The sequence below is a fragment of the Hemitrygon akajei genome, chromosome 3 (assembly GCF_048418815.1).
Source record: "Hemitrygon akajei chromosome 3, sHemAka1.3, whole genome shotgun sequence".
Taxonomy (NCBI): Eukaryota; Metazoa; Chordata; class Chondrichthyes; order Myliobatiformes; family Dasyatidae; genus Hemitrygon; species Hemitrygon akajei.
The window spans coordinates 95,738,566-95,758,073 of record NC_133126.1 but is presented as its reverse complement, the minus strand read 5'-3'; the positions used below and the strand labels follow the sequence as shown (position 1 = coordinate 95,758,073).

The window sequence follows — 19,508 nt, the reverse complement described above, 5'->3', positions numbered from 1 at the left end:
GACCTTGTTACAGACTGGGTTCCAAACACAGATTGAAGAGCTAAGCACCTGAGGTAAAGGGAGGGTAACAATTCTTGACATCAAAAAAACATTTGATTGAGTGTGATATCAAGGAGTGCTGAAGTCAATCAGAGTCCTCTGGCTGGATGGCACATAGGAAGCTGGTTGTGCTGGCTGGAGGTCGATCAACTCAGCCACAGGAGTACAAAGTACATTTGTATTCAAGGTATGTATACAGGATACAACCTTGAGGTTCATCTCCTTACAGGCAGCCACAAAACAAAGAATCACAATAAAAATAAGACGAGTGTCAAGCACCCAAGGTGCAGGGGAAAGAAATCATGCAAACGACAAAAGTAAGCAAATAATATTCAGAACTGTAGTTCACAAAGCCAGTCATCACTGCAGCCAATTCAGGAGCCCGTTAGCACTGAAGAAGCTCCTCAGGGAGGTGAGCTGGGACGACCCATCTTCAGCTGCTTCATCAATGGCCTTCCTTCAGTTGTAAGTTTGGAAGGGGGACTGTTTGCTGAAGCCTGCACAATGCTCATCACTATTCACGTCCCCTGAGATAATAAAGCTGTCTACATCCAAATGCTGCAAGGCTTGGAGATTATCCATGCCTCGGCTGATTGGTAGCAAGTAACATTGACAGCTCGCAAGTGCTGGGCAACAACGACATCTCATAAGACAACATCCATCTACTGCTCCCTGACGTTCAATGGCACTACTATCACCAAATCCCACAATATCAACATCCTCATACCATTGACCAGAATTTGAACTGGAGTCACCCTATACACAGTGGGCTACAAGAGCATCTCAGAGGCTGAGAATCCTGTGGTGAGTAACTCACCTCTCAACTCCCCAAAGCCTGACCATCATCACAAGGCGTGAGTCAGGGGAGTATAGGAAGACCTGAGTGCAGCTCCAACAGCACTCAGAAAGCTTAACCCCATCCGGGACGTAACCCTTCACTCACTCCACAGGCACGGCAGCTGCAATCTCTACCATCTGCAGGATGCACGATAGCTACTCACCACCTTCCAAACCCATGACCTCTATCAGCTCGAAGGACAAGGGGAGCCAAAGCACGATCCTGATTTGGAAAGGGCCGAAGTTTCTGGAATTTCCTCCCTTACAGCAGAGTGGACATGCCCACTCCTCAGGGACAGCAGCTCTTCAAGGGGGCAGCTCACCAACACTCTCTCAAGAGTAGTTAGGGATGGACAATTAAATCCTGGCTGAGCCTGAAAAGCCTTTGAGTGAATTTTAAAAAGCCCATTTGTGAGCCACTGACCTTCTCTGAGATAGGTCACCTAGCATGACAATGAAGCCACACAACACGATGGACAACATTGTCAGGGTGGTGAAAAGATTTTCTCTCCAGAGTTCCACACTCACTCCTAAAAGGATTGTTACTGATAGAGACATCTGCACCTGCTAGGTTGATGAGAAAGAAATCAACTAGGTTCCTTGTGCATGTTGGTGCCTTCTTGTCAGAATCGCACTCTATCCTTGAGGAGCTGGCCGATTCTGTCAGTGATGATGATCCAGGCCGCTCAGTGCTGACTGTGCAAGAACCCTACTCTGTGCCCAATTCTTCTCACTCATATTTGTCATGAAATTTGACAGCAGTTCAGTGCAATTCATAACATTACTACAGTACTGTGGAGAGTTGTAGGTACCCTAGCTATGCACTGCATACATGTGCCTATGACTTTTGCACAGTACTGCAGCTGGCATTAGATAAACGCTGAAAGTGATTTAGTTTACATTTGGTGAAGATGATTAATTTGGTGATTATTCTCACCATGGTACTCATTACTAATGGGTGATGGCTCATTTTCTGCTGCCCAGTATCCCACGGTGTTTGTGCTTGCAGAATCCAGGATGCCAGTCCCGGAGAGAGTGCTACAATCAAGGTGCAGGTGCAGGAGGTGGAAATATTATTGACAAGGGTGAAGATGCAGGCTGCAAGGAGGAATCAGCTTCTCAGAGAAGCCCGTGAGTTACAGCGTTACAACCAGGAAAGCAAGGAGCTCCTTCTGTGGGCTAACAATGTGAAAGACAAGCTGTACAGCAAGGAGATGGGATTTGACGTGGGTTCTGCTGAAAACCTTCTGACAGAGCATGCTGAGCTGCTGCTGGAGATCAACGCAAACAAAACCAGGTGAAACTCCGATTATTCTGAAATCCCGCTGGCTCACTGTATGATACTTGCTGCACTCCACTCACCTGACTGCGGTCCTGTCCTCAGCACGCCATTTCAGTGCACCATGACCGTGCTTTCCTTTGACTACCTCAGCAGACTTGCAGACTTCGTGGTCTGGCCCTCAGACCCCAGCTTCCCAACTTCTGCTCAACTTTCAGGCTTCGATCTTCATTATCAACTACCGGACTCACCGACAGGGATGAATGATGACCAATCACTGGCTTTGAAGTCCGGTCACACAACTCGTGTATCTAGGGGGTCAGTGGTCCTGCATGGAACTCCAATCCCAGAATCTGCCAACAACTCTCCCAAGCTGGGGGTCGGGGTTGGGGAGGGGTGGGGGGGCCCTCATGCTCACTGGTCTACTGGCCTGGCATCCGATCACAAACGTCCTTAGTTCCACATCCAAGTTACCTGGTCTTCACGGTCAGACCTCTAACTCCCTCACATCCCTGTCCCTAAAACCTGATCTAATACCCATCTCTTTGCTCTGTCCCCAAAACCATCCCTTTGTTCCTAAAAAAATTCCTAACCTGGCACCTATCTCTCCCCTCTGTCCCCAAAACCATCCCTTTGACCCTGAAAACAACGTCTGAGCCATGAGTTTGATGGATACCACATCTTGGCATCATTTTGATCAGAAGAACAAAGTGCTGGAATATCTAAGTTTTGTACAAGGAAGTGAGAGTAGAATTGGAAGAGTGAGGTGGATTGTGGAGTGACGGGGAGGAAATATTTCCTGGAGGTAATGTATATTTTTTATCTGCCGAAGGTTCAAGGAGCTGAATGACCTGGGCAATCGAGTGGTAAAGAGGAGCTGCTCCAGCGACGTTTCTCAATTATTGCAGAAAATGATAGACATACAGGTGGAGCTGGATGAGGCCTGGAAAGAACGCAATGCCAAACTGCAAGGAGGACTAGAGCTGCAGCAGTTTAACCGAGAGGCAGATTGCATTGACGCAACTCTGTCTGGTCACGAAGCCTTCCTGAAGATCAATGATCTTGGGGTAATGTCTCTTGTTTTGTGCACAGGATTAGGGCAAAGGTATGGCACACAATTGATTGAGTTCTGAAGAGAAGTAAGGAATTGGAAATGAAGGTCAGGTTCTCACAGTAATGGTTGTCACAAGAAGCTCTGTCCTGTGGCCATCTTTAGTGCCAATGATCTGGATGGAAACTCAGGGAGCAGTGCCCAAATTTGCATTTGATAATTTGGAAAAAATATAAACATTTGAAACACTTTACAAGCATTTATTGATGAATTGCTCCAAGGTGCAAGGTCCAAAGAAGACCTCAGAAATCCACTCCCACCCGGCAGAAGATGCTCACGGACCAGCAGCAGCTGGAAAATCCATTCCCATCCACCATACCTTCCTCACAATCACTCATTCATATCTATGGAGTGTCCATAATCTAGGGAGACAATGAGGAATAAAGACTAGCCGTAACTCCCTGTCCATCTTAATATTGTGGCCATTAGACCTTTTCCATCCACCCGAGAGAAGGCGAGGTCTTGGTTTAATGTCTCAAGGAAGGCACTTCCAACAACACTGTCTTCACCGGCTCTCAGCTGGATGCCTGGAGTCTCATGTTACTGGCTTTAATTACCTGAGTGAGACTTGAAGCTGCAACCTTCTTTATGCTCAGTTGTTGACAGGGAATGTTGACGTGAGGGAGCTTTGCAAACTGTAATGGTTTGAATTATTTTCAAAGGACTCTGTGGATTCTGTGAACAGCCTGCTAAAGAGACAAGTAGACTTTCAGAATGTGCTGAAGCTGACAGACCTGAGGATTCAGGGGCTGCAGGACAGAGCATCCAAACTCAACCAGAGCAACAATTATGCCAACAAAACGTACGTATCAGCAGTTTAGCCACTGCAGTCACCTCCTTTTCACACTTTCTGTCCCATTGTGTAATTGATATATTTTACCAAGTAGCTGATTCCTTTTTTTTTGATAATCTAAGATCTCTGCAGTTTAAGTTAAAAAATGATGAAACACAGAAAGAGATTAGAAATAAAACTCAGAAACACTGGAGCCACCCAGTGGACCAGAGAGATAGGCTTCCTTTGTTGTGTTATCCCTTAATCTGTCCTCATTCCTTCCCAAGCCCTAATTTAACTGAAGGAGTTTTCTGCATGTTGAGTCAAATGGACCTACAATTAAACTCATGATACTATTATGATTTACCCTACTTCAGCTATTTTTGTTCCATATGTCTGTGGTCCCTGTGCAGTTCAATGGGAATAGGGAGTTTAAATGGCTTGACGTGGAGAGTAATGGGCTGAAGGGCCTGTCTCGGTTCTGTACTTTTCCATGACTCTTTGACTCTATATGTTGCGTTTCTCTGGTGATCCTGTGACCTTGAGAATCCCTGGAATTCCCCTGGGATCTGTGACAATGAACAATAGCAGGCATTTGCAGATGTCGTGGAAAAATTTAGTTTCTCCATTATTTGCTGAATGGTGGCTGTGACTCATCTGCTTTATCTTTTCATTTCATTTTAAAATTTTCTTATTAATTATTATTGAAGATTAAGAAAAAAGATACATTAAGTCACTATGTCATCATATACAATAAAGAATTAAATTAGCAAATAACTTATTAACAAAGCTAAGCAATATGTCAATAATAATAAGAGAAAATAAAGTGTTAAGAGTATTTTTTTAAAGAAAATGAATGAAAAAAAAAGAACCCCTACTAACTAAAACAAAACCCTACTAACTGAAAAAAAAACAAACAAAAAAAAACCATTGGGAGCACAACCCCGGAGCTACTCATCATACAAGCTTCCATCGAGACAAAATATCAATCTTCCAACTCAAATCCACTTAAAAAAATTGGAAGGAAACCATATTAATTAACTCAAATCAAATGATAGTAGCGGGCAAATGAACCCCACCTTTTCTCAAAATCGAATCAAGGATCAAAAGTTCGACTTCTGATTTTCTCCAAACTAAGACATAACATCACCTGAGAGAACCATTGGATCAAAGTAGGAGCAGAAACATCTTTCCATTTCAACAAAATAGCTCTTCTGGCCAATAATGTAACAAATGCAAATACATGTTGGTCTGATGGAGAAATACCATGAATATATTGAGGGACTGTAGCAAATAAAACTGTCAATTTATTAGGTTGTAAATTATTTTTAAAACTTCAGAAATTGTAGAGAAAATAGACTTCCAAAAATGTTTCAGTACAGAACACGACCAAAACGTATGTGTCAATGTGGCCGTCTCGGTTTTACATCTGTCACACTGACTATCAATATTAGAAAACATTTTAGACTGTCTCTCCTTTGTTAAATAGTAACAATGCACGGACAATTTTAAATTGAATTAGAGAGTGATTGACACAAATCGAAGAAGAGTTAGCCAACTTCAAAATCCACAACCAATCTTCTGTTATCAGGGTCATATTAAGCTCTCTTTCCCAATCTTGCTTAATCTTAAGTGAAAGGTAATTGTGCTGTTGTAACAATAAATTATAAATGTTCCCAATAAAATCCTTCACTGAAGGGTTCATTTTTAAAATAATATCTAACAGGTCAGAATCCTGTATATATGGAAAATCACTTAAGTTTTTTTGTAAGAACTGTCTGACTTGAAGATATTGCAGGAAATGTGAATATGAGAGAGAGTATTTAGTTACTAATTTCTCAAAAGACATCAATCAGCCATCCTGGAACAGATCCATGAAGGAATAAACCCCTTTATTCCTCCAAAAAAGAAAGGTAGGATCACTTAATGAAGGTTTAAATAAATAATTTTGATAAATTAAACTAAAAAGTTTAAATATTTTAAGATTTAAAAAGTTATGAAACTGGAACCAAATTTGTAATAATGATTGCTTAATCACAGGATATGAATTTAAATTAGTAATTTTGGCCAGTTGTACAGGTAAAGAAGCTCCTAATAATGAGGTTAAGTGAAACTGTTTCACAGCATTCCATTCCAAATCAGCCCAAGGTGGTCGTTCATCTCGATCAGCCCAATATAACCAAAAACACATATAACGTATATTGACAGCCCAATAATACATTCTTAAATTTGGCAAAGCAAGACCTCTATCTTTTTTAATTTTTGTAAATGATATTTAGCAATTCTTGGTCTTTTATTATTCCAAACAAAAGATGAAATAATAGAGTTAACCTGATCGAAAAATTTCTTAGTTAAAAACATAGGGATATTTTAAAATACGTATAAAAATTTTGGTAAGATCATCATTTTAATTGCATGATTTTGGCCGACTAACGAAAGTGTAAGTGGATTCCATCTACAAAATAATTGCTTCATAAAATCCACTAAAGGAACCAAATTAGCTTCATAAAGGTCTTATGGTTTTTACTGATAATAATACTGATAAACGAGTCTGTAACTCTAAAAGGAGTGTCAGCATATATAGAAGCAGAATCATTTAGGGGAAATAATTCACTTTTATGAAGATTTATTTTATATCCCAAAAAATTTCCAAAATCATTGAATAGTTTCATTAAACTAGGAATGGATTCTTCAGGATTCAAAATATAAACTAAGAGATCATCAGCATAAAGAGAGATCTTATGAACAGTCCCATTTATGATAATTCCATGAATATCTTTAGCTTCACGAAGTGTGATGGTCAAGGGTTCCAGCACCAAATTAAATAACAAAGGACTTAACAGACATCCTTGTCTCGTACCCTGTGAAAGCCGAGAAACAGGAGATCTGCAATTGTTAGTAATAACAGTAGCAATAGGGCTTTTATATATCATTCTAATCCACATTAAAACTAATACCAAAGCCAAAATTCTCTAAAACATTAAATAAGTATTTCCATTCAACTCTGTCAAATGCCTTTTCAGCATTGAGAGAAACAACACATTGGGGAGACTTAGAAAAGGATGAATATATAACATTTAACAGTCTCTGAACATCAGAGAAAGAATAACAGCCCTTTACAAACCTGTTTGGTCTTGAGAGATAATTTTAGCTAGAATATCCTCCAGCCGATTAGCCATTATTTTTGAGAGAATTTTAGCATCCACATTTAATAATGAAATAGGTCTATATGAAGCACAGTCAGTAGAATCTTTATCTTTCTTAAGAATTAAAGAAATAGAGGCTTCATAAAATGTGGGAGGTAACTCTCCTATCAAAAAAGAATCTTTAAGTGTTTCCAACATATATGGAGAGAGCAATTTTTCCAATTTTTTATAAAATCCTACAGAATAACCATCCAGTCCAGGAGCTTTACCAGACTGCATTGAAAAAATAGCTTTCTGAATTTTGCTTTCAATAATAGGAGCATCAAGAGTTTGTTGATCTTCAACAGAAATTCGAGGAAAATCGATCTTTTGTAAAAAGGCATTCATTTTAAAGGAATCAACTGGAAACTGAGATTTATAAGTTCAATATAAAAATCTTGGAAAATTTTATTAATTTCTTCATAATTACATGCTAAACTACTATCTCCCTTATGAATTTTTAAAATTTGTCATTTAGTTTTTAATTGAGATGCTAATAGCTTATTATTTTTATCTCCAAACACATAAAATTAACTTTTCAATTTAAGCAAATTTCTTTCAATAAGATAAGTTAATAATAAATTATATTGTGATTGGAGTTCAACTCTTTGTTTGAATAAATCAATGTTAGGAGAGATTGCATAAATATTATCCAAGTCTTTAATTTGTTTGGAAATCTTATCTAACTCTGTTTTTGTCTGTTTCTTAAGCTTAGCTGAATAGGACATTATCTGACCATGCAAATATGCTTTAAATATATCCCATATAATCAATTTTGACACATCTCCTGTATTATTAAAAAGAAAAACTCTTTTATCTGAGTCTCAATAAATTTAATAAAGTCTGAACTTTGTAATAAATTTTCTGGAAAACGCCAAGGCAAATTTGCAATAGCAACATAATTCAATTCAAAAGCTACACTTAAAGGTGCATGATCCAAGAGAGCTACAGCATCATAGTCACATTTCTGGACTTTGGACAAAAATTGGGAATCAACTATCAAGTAATCGATTCTCGAATATTTTTGGTGAACATGTGAAAAAAAATAATAATCTCTATCATTAGGATGTAAATGTCTCCAAATTCCAAACTTCAACCAGGCCAAAACAATTAAAAAAGAATTAATAAGTGATGCAGAATGGCTCGGAAGCCGCTGATTGGGTGAACTCTTGTCAATCAAAGGATTTAAACAACAATTGAAATCACCACCCATTAACAGCATATGTTAATTTAAATCCGGCAATAAAGCAAATATATTTTTTTAAAAAGAAGGATCATCATGCTTTATCCTGAATGGTGGCTACAACTCATCTAGTTGATATAACTGATGCTCAGCAATGATTTGTCCTTTATCTTTGTTCTCTCTCAAGTCAGTGGTAAAAAAACAACTGAAATGGGTGATCACAAATCGGTGGTGATGCCGAATGATCAAATCGATGTAAAGGTATAACGTAATGATTCATGCAAACCCAATTTCACCCGCATTGAGACTGACTGCAGCTGGCTTCCTTGATCCTTAGATAGGATTTTTATTGGCCCCATTTTACCATCTAGCCTTCATAGCAATAGAAATTGGCTCAGGAGATGACAGTATATTGTTCATGAATTTCCATCCATTGATTTTACCCCAGTGATTGAATCGGAAGTAATCTCCTCAAAATGCAGTTCAGCAAGAGGGTAGTCCTGAGAACCTATCTACAACATTACATCCAGCAGTTCTCCCATTAAAATACTCCCACATCAAGAAATCTCTTGCTTACAATCCAATTAATTTGTCATTGTTTGCCATGATTTATAGATTAGCATTGGTAGCTGCATGACCACACCCCAACACATCACTCATCTCTTCTTCCGTTACATGTTCATTTCTAGTGTGGATTACAAAGTAGCAGAAATTTTCCTTTCTTCACAATGCGTGTCTCTGCAGCGTGTCAATTTTGCCTTTTTTTATCTTCTGGACAGAAGGTAGATCCTGAGGAAATAGCTGAGTATTCAGAGGCATTAGCTGAGTCTGGAAGCGTGGTCTGGAACCTCCGTTCTGGAGACAAACCAAGTAGATATTTTGAGTGCAGACACTGAGGTGAACGATCAGTTTATTATGATGGTGTGGGTTTGTGGTCTTGCTCTGAAATTAAGAGTTAGAATATTTCTTTCAATCTCCAGGATCCAGAAGAGGGTTTTTCTCATCATTGACAAATGGAACGAACTCAAACAGAGCAGAGACTATTGGAGGAGCAGGCTAACAGAGTCATTGAAGCTGCAGGTTTGTGTTCACAGTTACACAGGAAAGACATCCCATGGTGTTTCACCTCGTTTCTGGGCACCTTTACAACACTGAACCCTTTCAACTAGACCACTAAGATTAAGTCTGCCTTTGAGATTCATTTCAGAAGTTGGAAGTCACTTATGGTTGGAAGTATGGTTTAGAGGTTAGATTTCCCTTTCAGAGCCACAGGCCTGATGTCAATAAGTGCAGAACCGCTCTCACGGGTGTTGGTTTGACAATCACACCATCCATTCCATCTGTGGCAAATGTTGTACGACTAAATACTGGGTGCCAGTGGTGTGGATAGACAGACAAGGGTTACTTACCCATGCAGTAGCAGGTTAGCAGTATACGGCAAAAAGGATTTGTAGCCTAATGAGTTTGTACAAAGCACAGTTACGGCTATGCTAACAGAACTGGGAGCAACTCTAGGCACCAGTAATCCTATGTACTTTGAAATCCAGGTATTACATCCCTAATCCCTAAAGTACTGGTCATTAGTGGCATGATTGGATTAAACTTTGGGCACAGCTGGAAATTGAACACGATGCCAGGCTTTAGTAGCACGCACCAGCTTTATCAGATGCATTTTTTGGGGACTGGAACTCTCCAGCTAAAGTACTGGGTGCATCTTTGCAGCCAAAATATTTGATTTGTACATATTGTTAACCTACAGCTGAAGATGTGGTAGAACACTGGAGGTAATATTAGGGCCTCTGCCAGAGCAAGGAGGTCCTGCTGTTCAAGTTTGGTAGGGAAAGAAATAAAAATTACCCTTATGCTATCTGAATATTGAGGAGAAAGTTAATGGCCCAGTTTCTGTGGGGAAGGAATAGCTCAGAGTAAGAAAAAGGGATGGATTAAACCTGATAATACGTTCTTAATTGACACAAACATAAGGACCAGGCTAATGTATGTTCTCTGAGGTACAGAGCTGAGAACTCAGTATACATAATGACCAAGGTGGATAATCGCTCTTCTCTAGGAATTTAACAGAGATGCAGCTGAACTACTGATGTGGATCGATGAAAAGTATGAGATTGCCTCAGATGAATCGTACCGAGACCCCACAAATATCCTTCGGAAGCTGAAGCGGCATGAAGCCATGGAGAAGGAGGTGATGGCAAACCAGGTCCGAGTGGAGGAGTGGAAGCAGGTATGGTAGACGATCCCTTAAACTACAGCCCAAGGCCATGAGCAATCATTGATTCAGAGCAATGAAGCACAGGCTCTCTGCAATCTGAATCATATTTAATGAAAGAACTTACTGTGACATTGAGGGTTAAGTTCAGAAACATAAAGGATGCATTAAATTACTGACATAGATGTACAAATGTCTTCTATTACCATTACTGAAATGTTTTCAGATGAAACTTGTCTTTTTTAATGATTTTGTATTTATCAAGGGAACGTGGGCATTGGACACATCCAATTGCCCTTGAGCAGATGATGGACAGCTACTTTCTTTCACTGCTGCAGTAGCTCTGGTAAAGGTTCTTCCAAAATTCTGTTGAGTAGGGAGGCAATGGACAAGCAATGGGATGGAGAAATTAAGTGGGAATCAACAGAGAATTGAGTGAACCTTGCAGAGAGAACTTAGGTGGTCCACCATCTCCAAAGTAGAGGAGTGCACATTGTGAACAATGAATGTAGTAGACAACACTGGAAGAAACAAGCTGCTACTTCCTTAGAAATACAGTAGAGTTTTAGTCTCACCTGTCTATTGCATTCTTCTTTATCTCATTCAGCATGTGTGTAGCCCATTAGATAGAATCCAATTCCACTGTATAGATTGATTTTGAAAAGGTACCAGTCTTAATAAGCACATCTATACTACATTTAAAGCATGTAGAGCTATACAAAATTATGGCAGCTCCCTTGGTATGAAAAGGGAACCCTGTTTTCACAAGGGTTGTGTGGTGGTCACTTTCATGTGCAGTGGCTTCTGTAACAGGTAGATTAATGAGGGTGGGATGTCATAGGTTTTTAAACTCACCACCATTCAGTTGACCCTGGTGAGGCAACACTTCACCTAAAGTCTCCTGAAGTGGCCTTCTCTACACTGGTGAGACCAGTTGTAAACTGGGGGACTGTTTTGTCGAGCATCTCCACTCCATCTGCCGAAAGCAGAACTTCCCAATGGCCAAGTACTTTAATTCCCATTCCCATTCCGACATGTCGATCCATGTCTTCCTGTTGTGCCAAGATGAGACCACCCTCGGTGGAGGAGCAACACCTTATATTCCATCTGGGTATCCTCCAACCTGATGGCATGAACATCCATTTCTCCTTCCGGTTAAAAAAATTCCCTCCCCTCCCCCTCTTCTATTCCCCACTCTGGCCTCTTACCTCTTCTCACCTGCCTATCACCTCCTCCTGGGTCCCCTCCTCCTTCCCTTTCTCCTATGGTCCACTCTCCTCTCCTTTCAGATTCCCTCCGCTCTAATATTTCACCTTTACCACCCACCCACCTGGCTTCACCTATCACCTTCTAGTTATCCTCCTATCTCTCCCCACCTGACTTCACCTATCACCTTCTAGTTATCCTCCCATCTCTCCCCACCTGGCTTCACCTATCACCTTCTAGTTATCCTCCTATCTCTCCCCACCTGGCTTCACCTATCACCTTCTAGTTATCCTCCTATCTCTCCCCACCTGGCTTCACCTATCACCTTCTAGTTATCCTCCTATCTCTCCCCACCTGGCTTCACCTATCACCTCCGATTTCCTCCTTCCTTTCTGGTCCTGATGAAGGGTCTTGGGCTGAAACATCGATTGTTTATTCATTTCCATAAATGCCACCTGACCTGCTGAGTTCTCCAGCATTTTGTGTGTGTTGTTATAGGTTTCTCCCTTCTGTCTTTTACTCCCCAAGTTTAGCAACTGAGCATGTAATGTGATCCTCTCTCTCTCCCCCTCTCTCTCTCTCTCTCCCTCTCCCCCTCTCTCTCTCTGTCTCTCTCCCTCTCCCTCTCTCCCTCTCTCTTCGATGTACATTGCACATAACATGTCAGAAACAGATTCATTATCGATGTATGTCATGAAATTGTTATACAGTGTAATACATAAAATATGCTATAAATTGCAACAAGAAATATATATATTTAAAGATTAAATAAATAGTACAAAAAGAGAACATAGAACATCGAATAGTGCAGCACATTATAGGCCCTTCGGCCCACAATGTTGTGCCGACCCTCAAACCCTGCCTCCCATATAACCCCCCACCTTAAATTCCTCCATATACCTGTCTAGTGGACTCTTAAACAAAATAACGAGGTAGTGTTCATGGGTTTGTTGTCCATTCAGAAATCTGATGGCGGAGGGGAAGAAGCTGTCCTAAATGTTAGTTCCTACAGCTAAAACTACAGTGTGCCTTCAGGCTGCCGTATCTCCTCTCTGAGAAGAGGTAATGTTCTGGGTAGTGTGTGTGGTGAACTACATATACCTGTCTGGACACGCCCCCCCACCCCCCACTGACTGCTCCCGTGGCTCCTCCCACGGACCCCGGTATAAAGGCGATTGTTGTCTGAGCCCGGCCTCTCTGTCTCCAGGATGTTGTGTGGTGGTCAATTGCTGCTTGTCCTTTCTTCCAGCCAATAAAAGCCTATATCTCGCCTCACGTCTCCGAGAGTTATTGATGGTGCATCAGTGTGGGTCCTTCATGATAGATGCTGCCTTTCTGGAGCAATGCCTTTTGAAGATATTCTGGATGGTGGGGAGGCCTATGATGGAGCTGGCTGAGTTTACAACCCTCTATGGCCTTTTCTGATTCTGTGCAGTGACCTCTCCGTACCAGACAGTGCTGCAACTAGTTAGAATGCTCTCCTTGGTACATCTGTAGAAATTTGTGAGAGCCTTTGGTGACGTACAAATTCTCCTAAAACTCCTAATGGAATATAGCTGAAGTGTGCCTTTGTAATTGCATCACTGTTGGGCCCAGTGGTGTTGACACCCAGGATCATACTTTGCTCATCTCATCTTTCCAGAGGAATGCTGCCCGGCTAGGGATTTCTCTGGGTACCCTTGTCTTCAGAGCTTTGATGAAACAATCTTTCAAATTAATGAATTATATTCAATTTTCAATTTTCCTTTTGTCTTCTTAATTGTTCCTATAACTTCCCCTTTTTGCTATTGGTATAAATACAATTGTGAATTAGGTAACCAAACCTTTCTCAATATAATGTGTTTGTAGCTTCATTTCACATTAAGAATAGAATAACCAAAAGCTGACGGTGTAGGGTGATGAACGTTGAAATATATTCTGTCTCTTGTGATTGAGATACTGATAAACATGGATGTTGCATTGCATGATGTTAATGTATCCTTTGTGTTTGCATCATTAGACAGGAAACAGTCTCATCAACGAGAAGCATTATGCCACAGATGTTATCAAATCCCAACTTGTGGTGCTGGTCAGGAAGTGGGAAGAGCTCCTCAATAAAATGGGAGAACGCGGAGATAAAATGAGACAAGCTGGGCAACAGGAGCAGCTCATGGAGTTGCTGCAGGTGAGAACACTTGTTCTTTTACCCAGAATATGCAATGGTATTTTACATCAGAGCACGGTTCAACACTCATGGGCAATATTAGACATTGGATGGACAGAATAAACCTGTGCTATGGTTATGACAAGTAAGGTGTTTCCATCCATTGATGTAAAACAGCTGGAGGATCAGCATTGTGGAGCTTGCCTTCCAGGACTTATCTTGGCAGTGGCATTACCTTCAGCGTGTACTTGGGAAGGTGGAGTATGTATAAGATCCCCCGAGAGCTTTAGGGATGTAGATTTGACTTTTTTTAAGTCAAAGTAGTTAGAAGACAGAAATTGATCAGGTCAGAAGAACATGCAGGTAGCAGGAATAAACCATTTGTTCCTTGAAAGTAAATGAGCTTTACAGTAAATTCATTGCCAATCCTGTTCCTCATCCAGCTCTTTCAGTCAGAAGGTGAAATAGTACAGAATCAGCCTTGTGGTCCAACTCCCTATATTGGCCATTCTCAATATCTCTTTTTTTCTGTTAATATCCTTCAGTCAGTGGCTGCCTTGAATATATAGCAATTGATTATTGAGCATTTAGAACTCTCTGGAGAACTTCAAAGATACACAATCTTCTGAAGAAAGAGTCCTCACTCTTGAGGGCAAGCTCTTCAGGATCTCTCCTTTCTGTTCCCCTCAGACTGAGCTCATTTCATGCTTCTGTGCTGCTGTGGGCATGTGCCCAGCTTGCTCCATTGCATTACAACACGGTTTCTTCTACATTAGAAAAACCAAATGCAGACTGGGTGATCAGTTTGCAGAGCACTGTTCATTTCACAGTGACCCTGAACTTCCTGTTGCCTGTCACGTTAATTCTCCATCAGACTCTGACTACTCTGTCTGTGGGTTCCTGTATTGTTGCAACAAATCCAATTCGAGCTTGCAAATCCTCTGCTTGGGTCAGTGTTGAATTCTCCAGCTTTAAATAACTCACTTTTGTTTTCTGTCTGTGTCAGAGCTGGCATCTATCTATGATTTTAGCTCGATGTAGTCTGTCCCGCAGTTCACTGATTAGAAACAGACAACACAGGCAGAGGAGCATAATCACCCTGAACTGCCACTTTCCCTTTGTTCTTCAGTCTGCAACTGAGAACAGATTTGATCTCCCACTTTCTCCGTCCCTTTGGACCCAACACATTAACTCTAGCTCTTTTTCACCAGTGCTGCCTGACCTGCTGAATGTTTCCAGCCTTTTCCATGTAGTTTTGAAGTTTAAAGTTCAAAGTAAATTTATTATTAAAGTACATATGCCATATACAGCCCTGAGATTCATTTTCCTTTTCTTTTGGGTATGCTCAATAAATCCATAATAGAATAATAACAATAACAGAACCAATGAAAGATCATTTGGCTTTTGTTCAACCCATGTGCAAAAAACAACAAACTGTGCAAATACAAAAAAAGGAATAATAATAATAATATATAAATAAGCGATAAATATTGAGAACGTGAGATAAAGATTTCTTGAAAGTGAGTCCATAGGTTATGGGAACACCTCAATGATGGGGCAAATGAAGCTAATGAAGTTATTCCCTCTGGTTCAAGACCCTGATGTTTGAGGTGTGGTAACTGTTCCTGAACCTGGTGGTGTGAGTCCTGAGGCTCCTGTACCTTCTTCCCGATGGCAGTAGTGAGAAGAGAGCGTGTCCTGGGTGGTGGGGAGTTCCCGACGGTAGATGGTGCTTTCCTGCAACAAAGCTTCGTGTAGATGAGTCCAATGCTGGGAAGAGCTTAACCTGTGATGGACTGGCCAGTATTCATTACTTCTGTAGGATTTTCCATTCAAGGGCATTGGTGTTTCCACACCTGGCCATGATGCAGCCAGTCAATATACTCTCCACCACACAAGTTACAGATGTCACACTGAATCTTCACAAACTATGAAGAAAATAGAGTTGCTGCTGTCCTTTTTCGTAATTGCACTCACATGCTGGGCCCAGAACAGGTCTTATTAAGATCTCCAGAGTCTGTAGGATTTATTTTTGTTTCTTCAGTGTACCAGAGTGTAAATCTAGCTAACAGTATTCCATTTCTTCTAGGTTTTGATTGTAATTGATTTTCCACTGACTCTTTCTCTTTCCAGGATGCCAAAACAAAGCTGGAACAGATTGAGAAGATGCTCCGGAACAACGAGACCGGTCATGATCTGCGGTCCAGCAAACTCCTACTGAAGGAACACAAGTGGTTGGAGGGTGACACGCATGAACTTGCGGAGAAAATGAACTGCATTGTAAATCGTGCCAGGAAGATGGCAACCAGCCACTTTGATTCACAAAGGATACTGGAACAGACACAGAAACATCTTGACTGGTGAGACCACTTACTTGAGGGGAGGAGGAGAGGATAGAATAAAAAGGTGAATGGTCAAATTAGAAAGGGTGGATGGGTCCTTGAAGAGCCTCTGCTTGGATAGAGAGAGGGGAGGTAGAGCCACACTGAAGGCAGGTGGAATTGGAATGAGGACATAGTACTTGGATGGAAAGAAGGGAATGCACTGGCTTTGTAATGTGGAATTGGGACTTTGTACTCAGATTCTCTGAGTGAAATGGGACCCCTGCTGCTTGGCATGTTAGGCAGTGGAATGTAGATTGAAATCTCTAGGAATTGAAGGGGGTCTCGGGATGTCAGGGAGAGGAGTGGGGATTGTACTCAGAGCCTCTAGGAGTGAATGTGGGGGAGGATCCAGATCTTGGAAAGTCAGGGAGAGGAATTAAATCCTGATTTTCAGTATGACAGGAAGGGGGATTCAGCTTCTCAGGGTGTTGGTGAGAGAAATGCTTGGAATGTCTGAGAGTCATCGGGATGTAGGGGAAGACAGGCATTTGGAGTGTTTTATAAAGAGCTGGCCAAGTCTGAAGCTTACAAAAACATGAAATCATTCCTTGCATCATCTTCACACACCTAGTAGTTTTCGTTTTAAAGCAATCATTCTCCAGTTTGACTACTAGTCTTCCAGCTGGATCAATTGTTTCAAAGTTTCTTGACTATTCTCTCTCATGCATCTGACTGCCCACACAGGTTTGAATCTCTCAAGGTACCCCTGGAAGAGAGAAGGAAACTCCTGGAAGCAATGGTGGCTTTGTATGAGTTCTATCATAACAGTGACTTGAACGTGCAGTGGATCGCTGAGCACATGCCGAATGCTTCCTCAAGCAACTATGGCAAATCCCTGCACACGGCACAGAGCCTGCTGTGGAAACAGAAGGTTGGGCTCTCTTTTCTATTAGTTTGGCACTCAGTTTGGCTCTTGGGATGTTTCAACCATGAAGCTATTTCTGGATCTGGTTAGTGGGGCATGTGTCTAAGCTCTGTTTAGAGACTGAAGGATATAAGTGAAGGGCAACATAGCTGGATGGTAACATCAGTGTAATTGGGTACCAGTGCAATAGGATTGGCTGCTGGTCAGTTTGCCCAGTACTCTGCTGTGTGGCATTTTCTGGGAAGGGGATGGCATCCAATATTGAACTGAAGAATTATTCGATGGGATGGGCTTGAGGAAGCAGCACAATTCTGTTCTAGTCTAATGGTTGCTAGACTAGGGATAGCATTCTTTTATATGATCTGAATCAAATATCACCCGCAAATGTCATGAAATTTGTTGTTAAGCGGTAGCAATACATAATAATAAAAACTAAATTACAGTAAGAAGTATATATATATATTTGTATCTACACTAAAAAGTTAAATTAAATAAGTAGTGTAAAAAGTGTAAAATTAAAAGTAGTGAGTTAGTGTTCATGGGTTCAATGTCCATTCAGAAATTGGATGGCAGAGGGGAAGAAGCTGTTCCTGAATCATTGGTATGGATGAAAATATTGATTAATTCTGGATGAAAGTGATGTTTGTATAGCATCATTAAGATGTATTATATGGGGAATGGTAAACTGTTTGTACTTTGGGATGGATGCAGGGATCACCATCCTGTGCAATGGGCCCCGGGCCCTGAGATTATACAGATGCGTAGTTTTACATACCCCCACCTCCTCCCCATATGTGGTGCAGGCTTGCTGCTTTAACCGTGACCCTTTTCCTGGTGCAGGAGCTGCAGGTGGAAGTGAACGCCCACAAACAGCAGATCCAGAAGGTGCTGGACATTGGCGAGCGTATGATCAGCTCCCAGCACCTCATGACCCAGCGCACTGAGAGCAAATGCACGGAGCTGCAGACCAGCTGGGACGGACTGGAGAGAGCCTGCCATGACAGGACAAAGAAGCTACAACAATCAGTGCGGTTCCACCAGGTACGCTGGGTCACGGAGCACAGCCTCGCGAGTGAAGTGTTCCCTGTACCATACGAATAGGGCACCAAGTCACTGAATACCATGGACCTGGCCAGTGTGGTTTGGTCCTTGGTACAGTAGAAAATGGGAATGCCAACTGGTCAGCCATTTGCTGTTGCTCTTTAGGAGTAAAGAAGATGAGGTTACTGATGCAGAGGTTCTATTTTTTACATGTCTAATCATGGATAAACTCCTTCTTAATGTTGGCTCCATCCATTCCCCTCCTCCACCTGCCAATCAACTCCTACTCAACTGGACCCACCTTTTCTCTTGCCAGCTCTCCCCCTCACCTCTTTCAGTCCAGATGAAGGGTCTCAACCCAAAAGGTCGACTGCCTACGTCCCTCCGCAGATGCAGCCTGGCCTGCTGTTTCCCTCCCTCGACGTGTTCTTGCTCCAGCTTCCAGCATCCATTGTCCCTTGTGTCTTCTCTCTGCATAGCTCTCCCCCGCTCGCTCCGATCACCTACCAGTCCCTGTCTCACCTCTTTGTCTCTCATCTTTATACCAGATTTCCTCCCCCTCCACTCTCAGCCCTGATATAGAATCACATCCTGAAACGTTGACAGTTGCATTCTCCTCCCACACACTGCTTAACTCACTGAGCTGATACAGTGGTCTGGGTTTTTTGCAGTACCTGAATTCCAGTATTTGCAGTCTCTTGTGTCTCCCTGCCCGTCCAACTCAATTTAAGCTCCTTTGCAGCAGGTAACCACCACCTACAAAACCAGTAACCACCATTTTAGAAATCTCTTCCAGACTTCCTCAGGCTCATGAAGTGATTAACTGCCCATGCAGATACACCCTTCTTGCAACAGCTAGTACATGATGATTCTGAACAAGTGCATCTTCCTTCCAGTTGCTCCTGATAACAGTAACTAATACTTTGACATTCATTTAGTTCCTTGCAGATGTTTCAGAGTTGGAAGCCTGGGTCACAGAAAAACTTCAGCTTGTTTCAAGTGAAGACTATGGAAAGAATGAAGCTATTACTCAGAAGATGGTCAAACACCATAAAGTAAGTGGGATCCTTGATGTAAATGACAAGCTGCTTTGGTCCTATAGTTTCAGAGAGAAGTTATGGGGCTCCCAGAAAGCAGCTGCTCAAAATAAATATTGAAACATTCCAATTTGTAAATGTATAGTCTATCTCTTAGCTGGTGAATCTTCTGAGGTGGCGTTGATAAGAGGCCGTAGGATTC

General features: G+C 41.6%; 1 protein-coding gene across 1 annotated transcript in view; it reads left to right on the top strand.

The window, feature by feature from the left end:
- Nucleotides 1–19,508, top strand: part of sptbn5 (spectrin, beta, non-erythrocytic 5) — a 282,529-nt gene that overhangs the window by 56,300 nt on the left and 206,721 nt on the right. Inside the window, exons 19-28 of the mRNA XM_073040383.1 lie at nucleotides 1,886–2,173; nucleotides 2,988–3,222; nucleotides 3,929–4,068; nucleotides 9,387–9,486; nucleotides 10,475–10,645; nucleotides 13,836–14,000; nucleotides 16,113–16,339; nucleotides 17,048–17,234; nucleotides 18,069–18,269; nucleotides 19,208–19,324. Coding sequence (XP_072896484.1) covers nucleotides 1,886–2,173; nucleotides 2,988–3,222; nucleotides 3,929–4,068; nucleotides 9,387–9,486; nucleotides 10,475–10,645; nucleotides 13,836–14,000; nucleotides 16,113–16,339; nucleotides 17,048–17,234; nucleotides 18,069–18,269; nucleotides 19,208–19,324 — 1,831 coding nt within the window. The remainder of the gene's footprint in view (nucleotides 1–1,885; nucleotides 2,174–2,987; nucleotides 3,223–3,928; nucleotides 4,069–9,386; nucleotides 9,487–10,474; nucleotides 10,646–13,835; nucleotides 14,001–16,112; nucleotides 16,340–17,047; nucleotides 17,235–18,068; nucleotides 18,270–19,207; nucleotides 19,325–19,508) is intronic.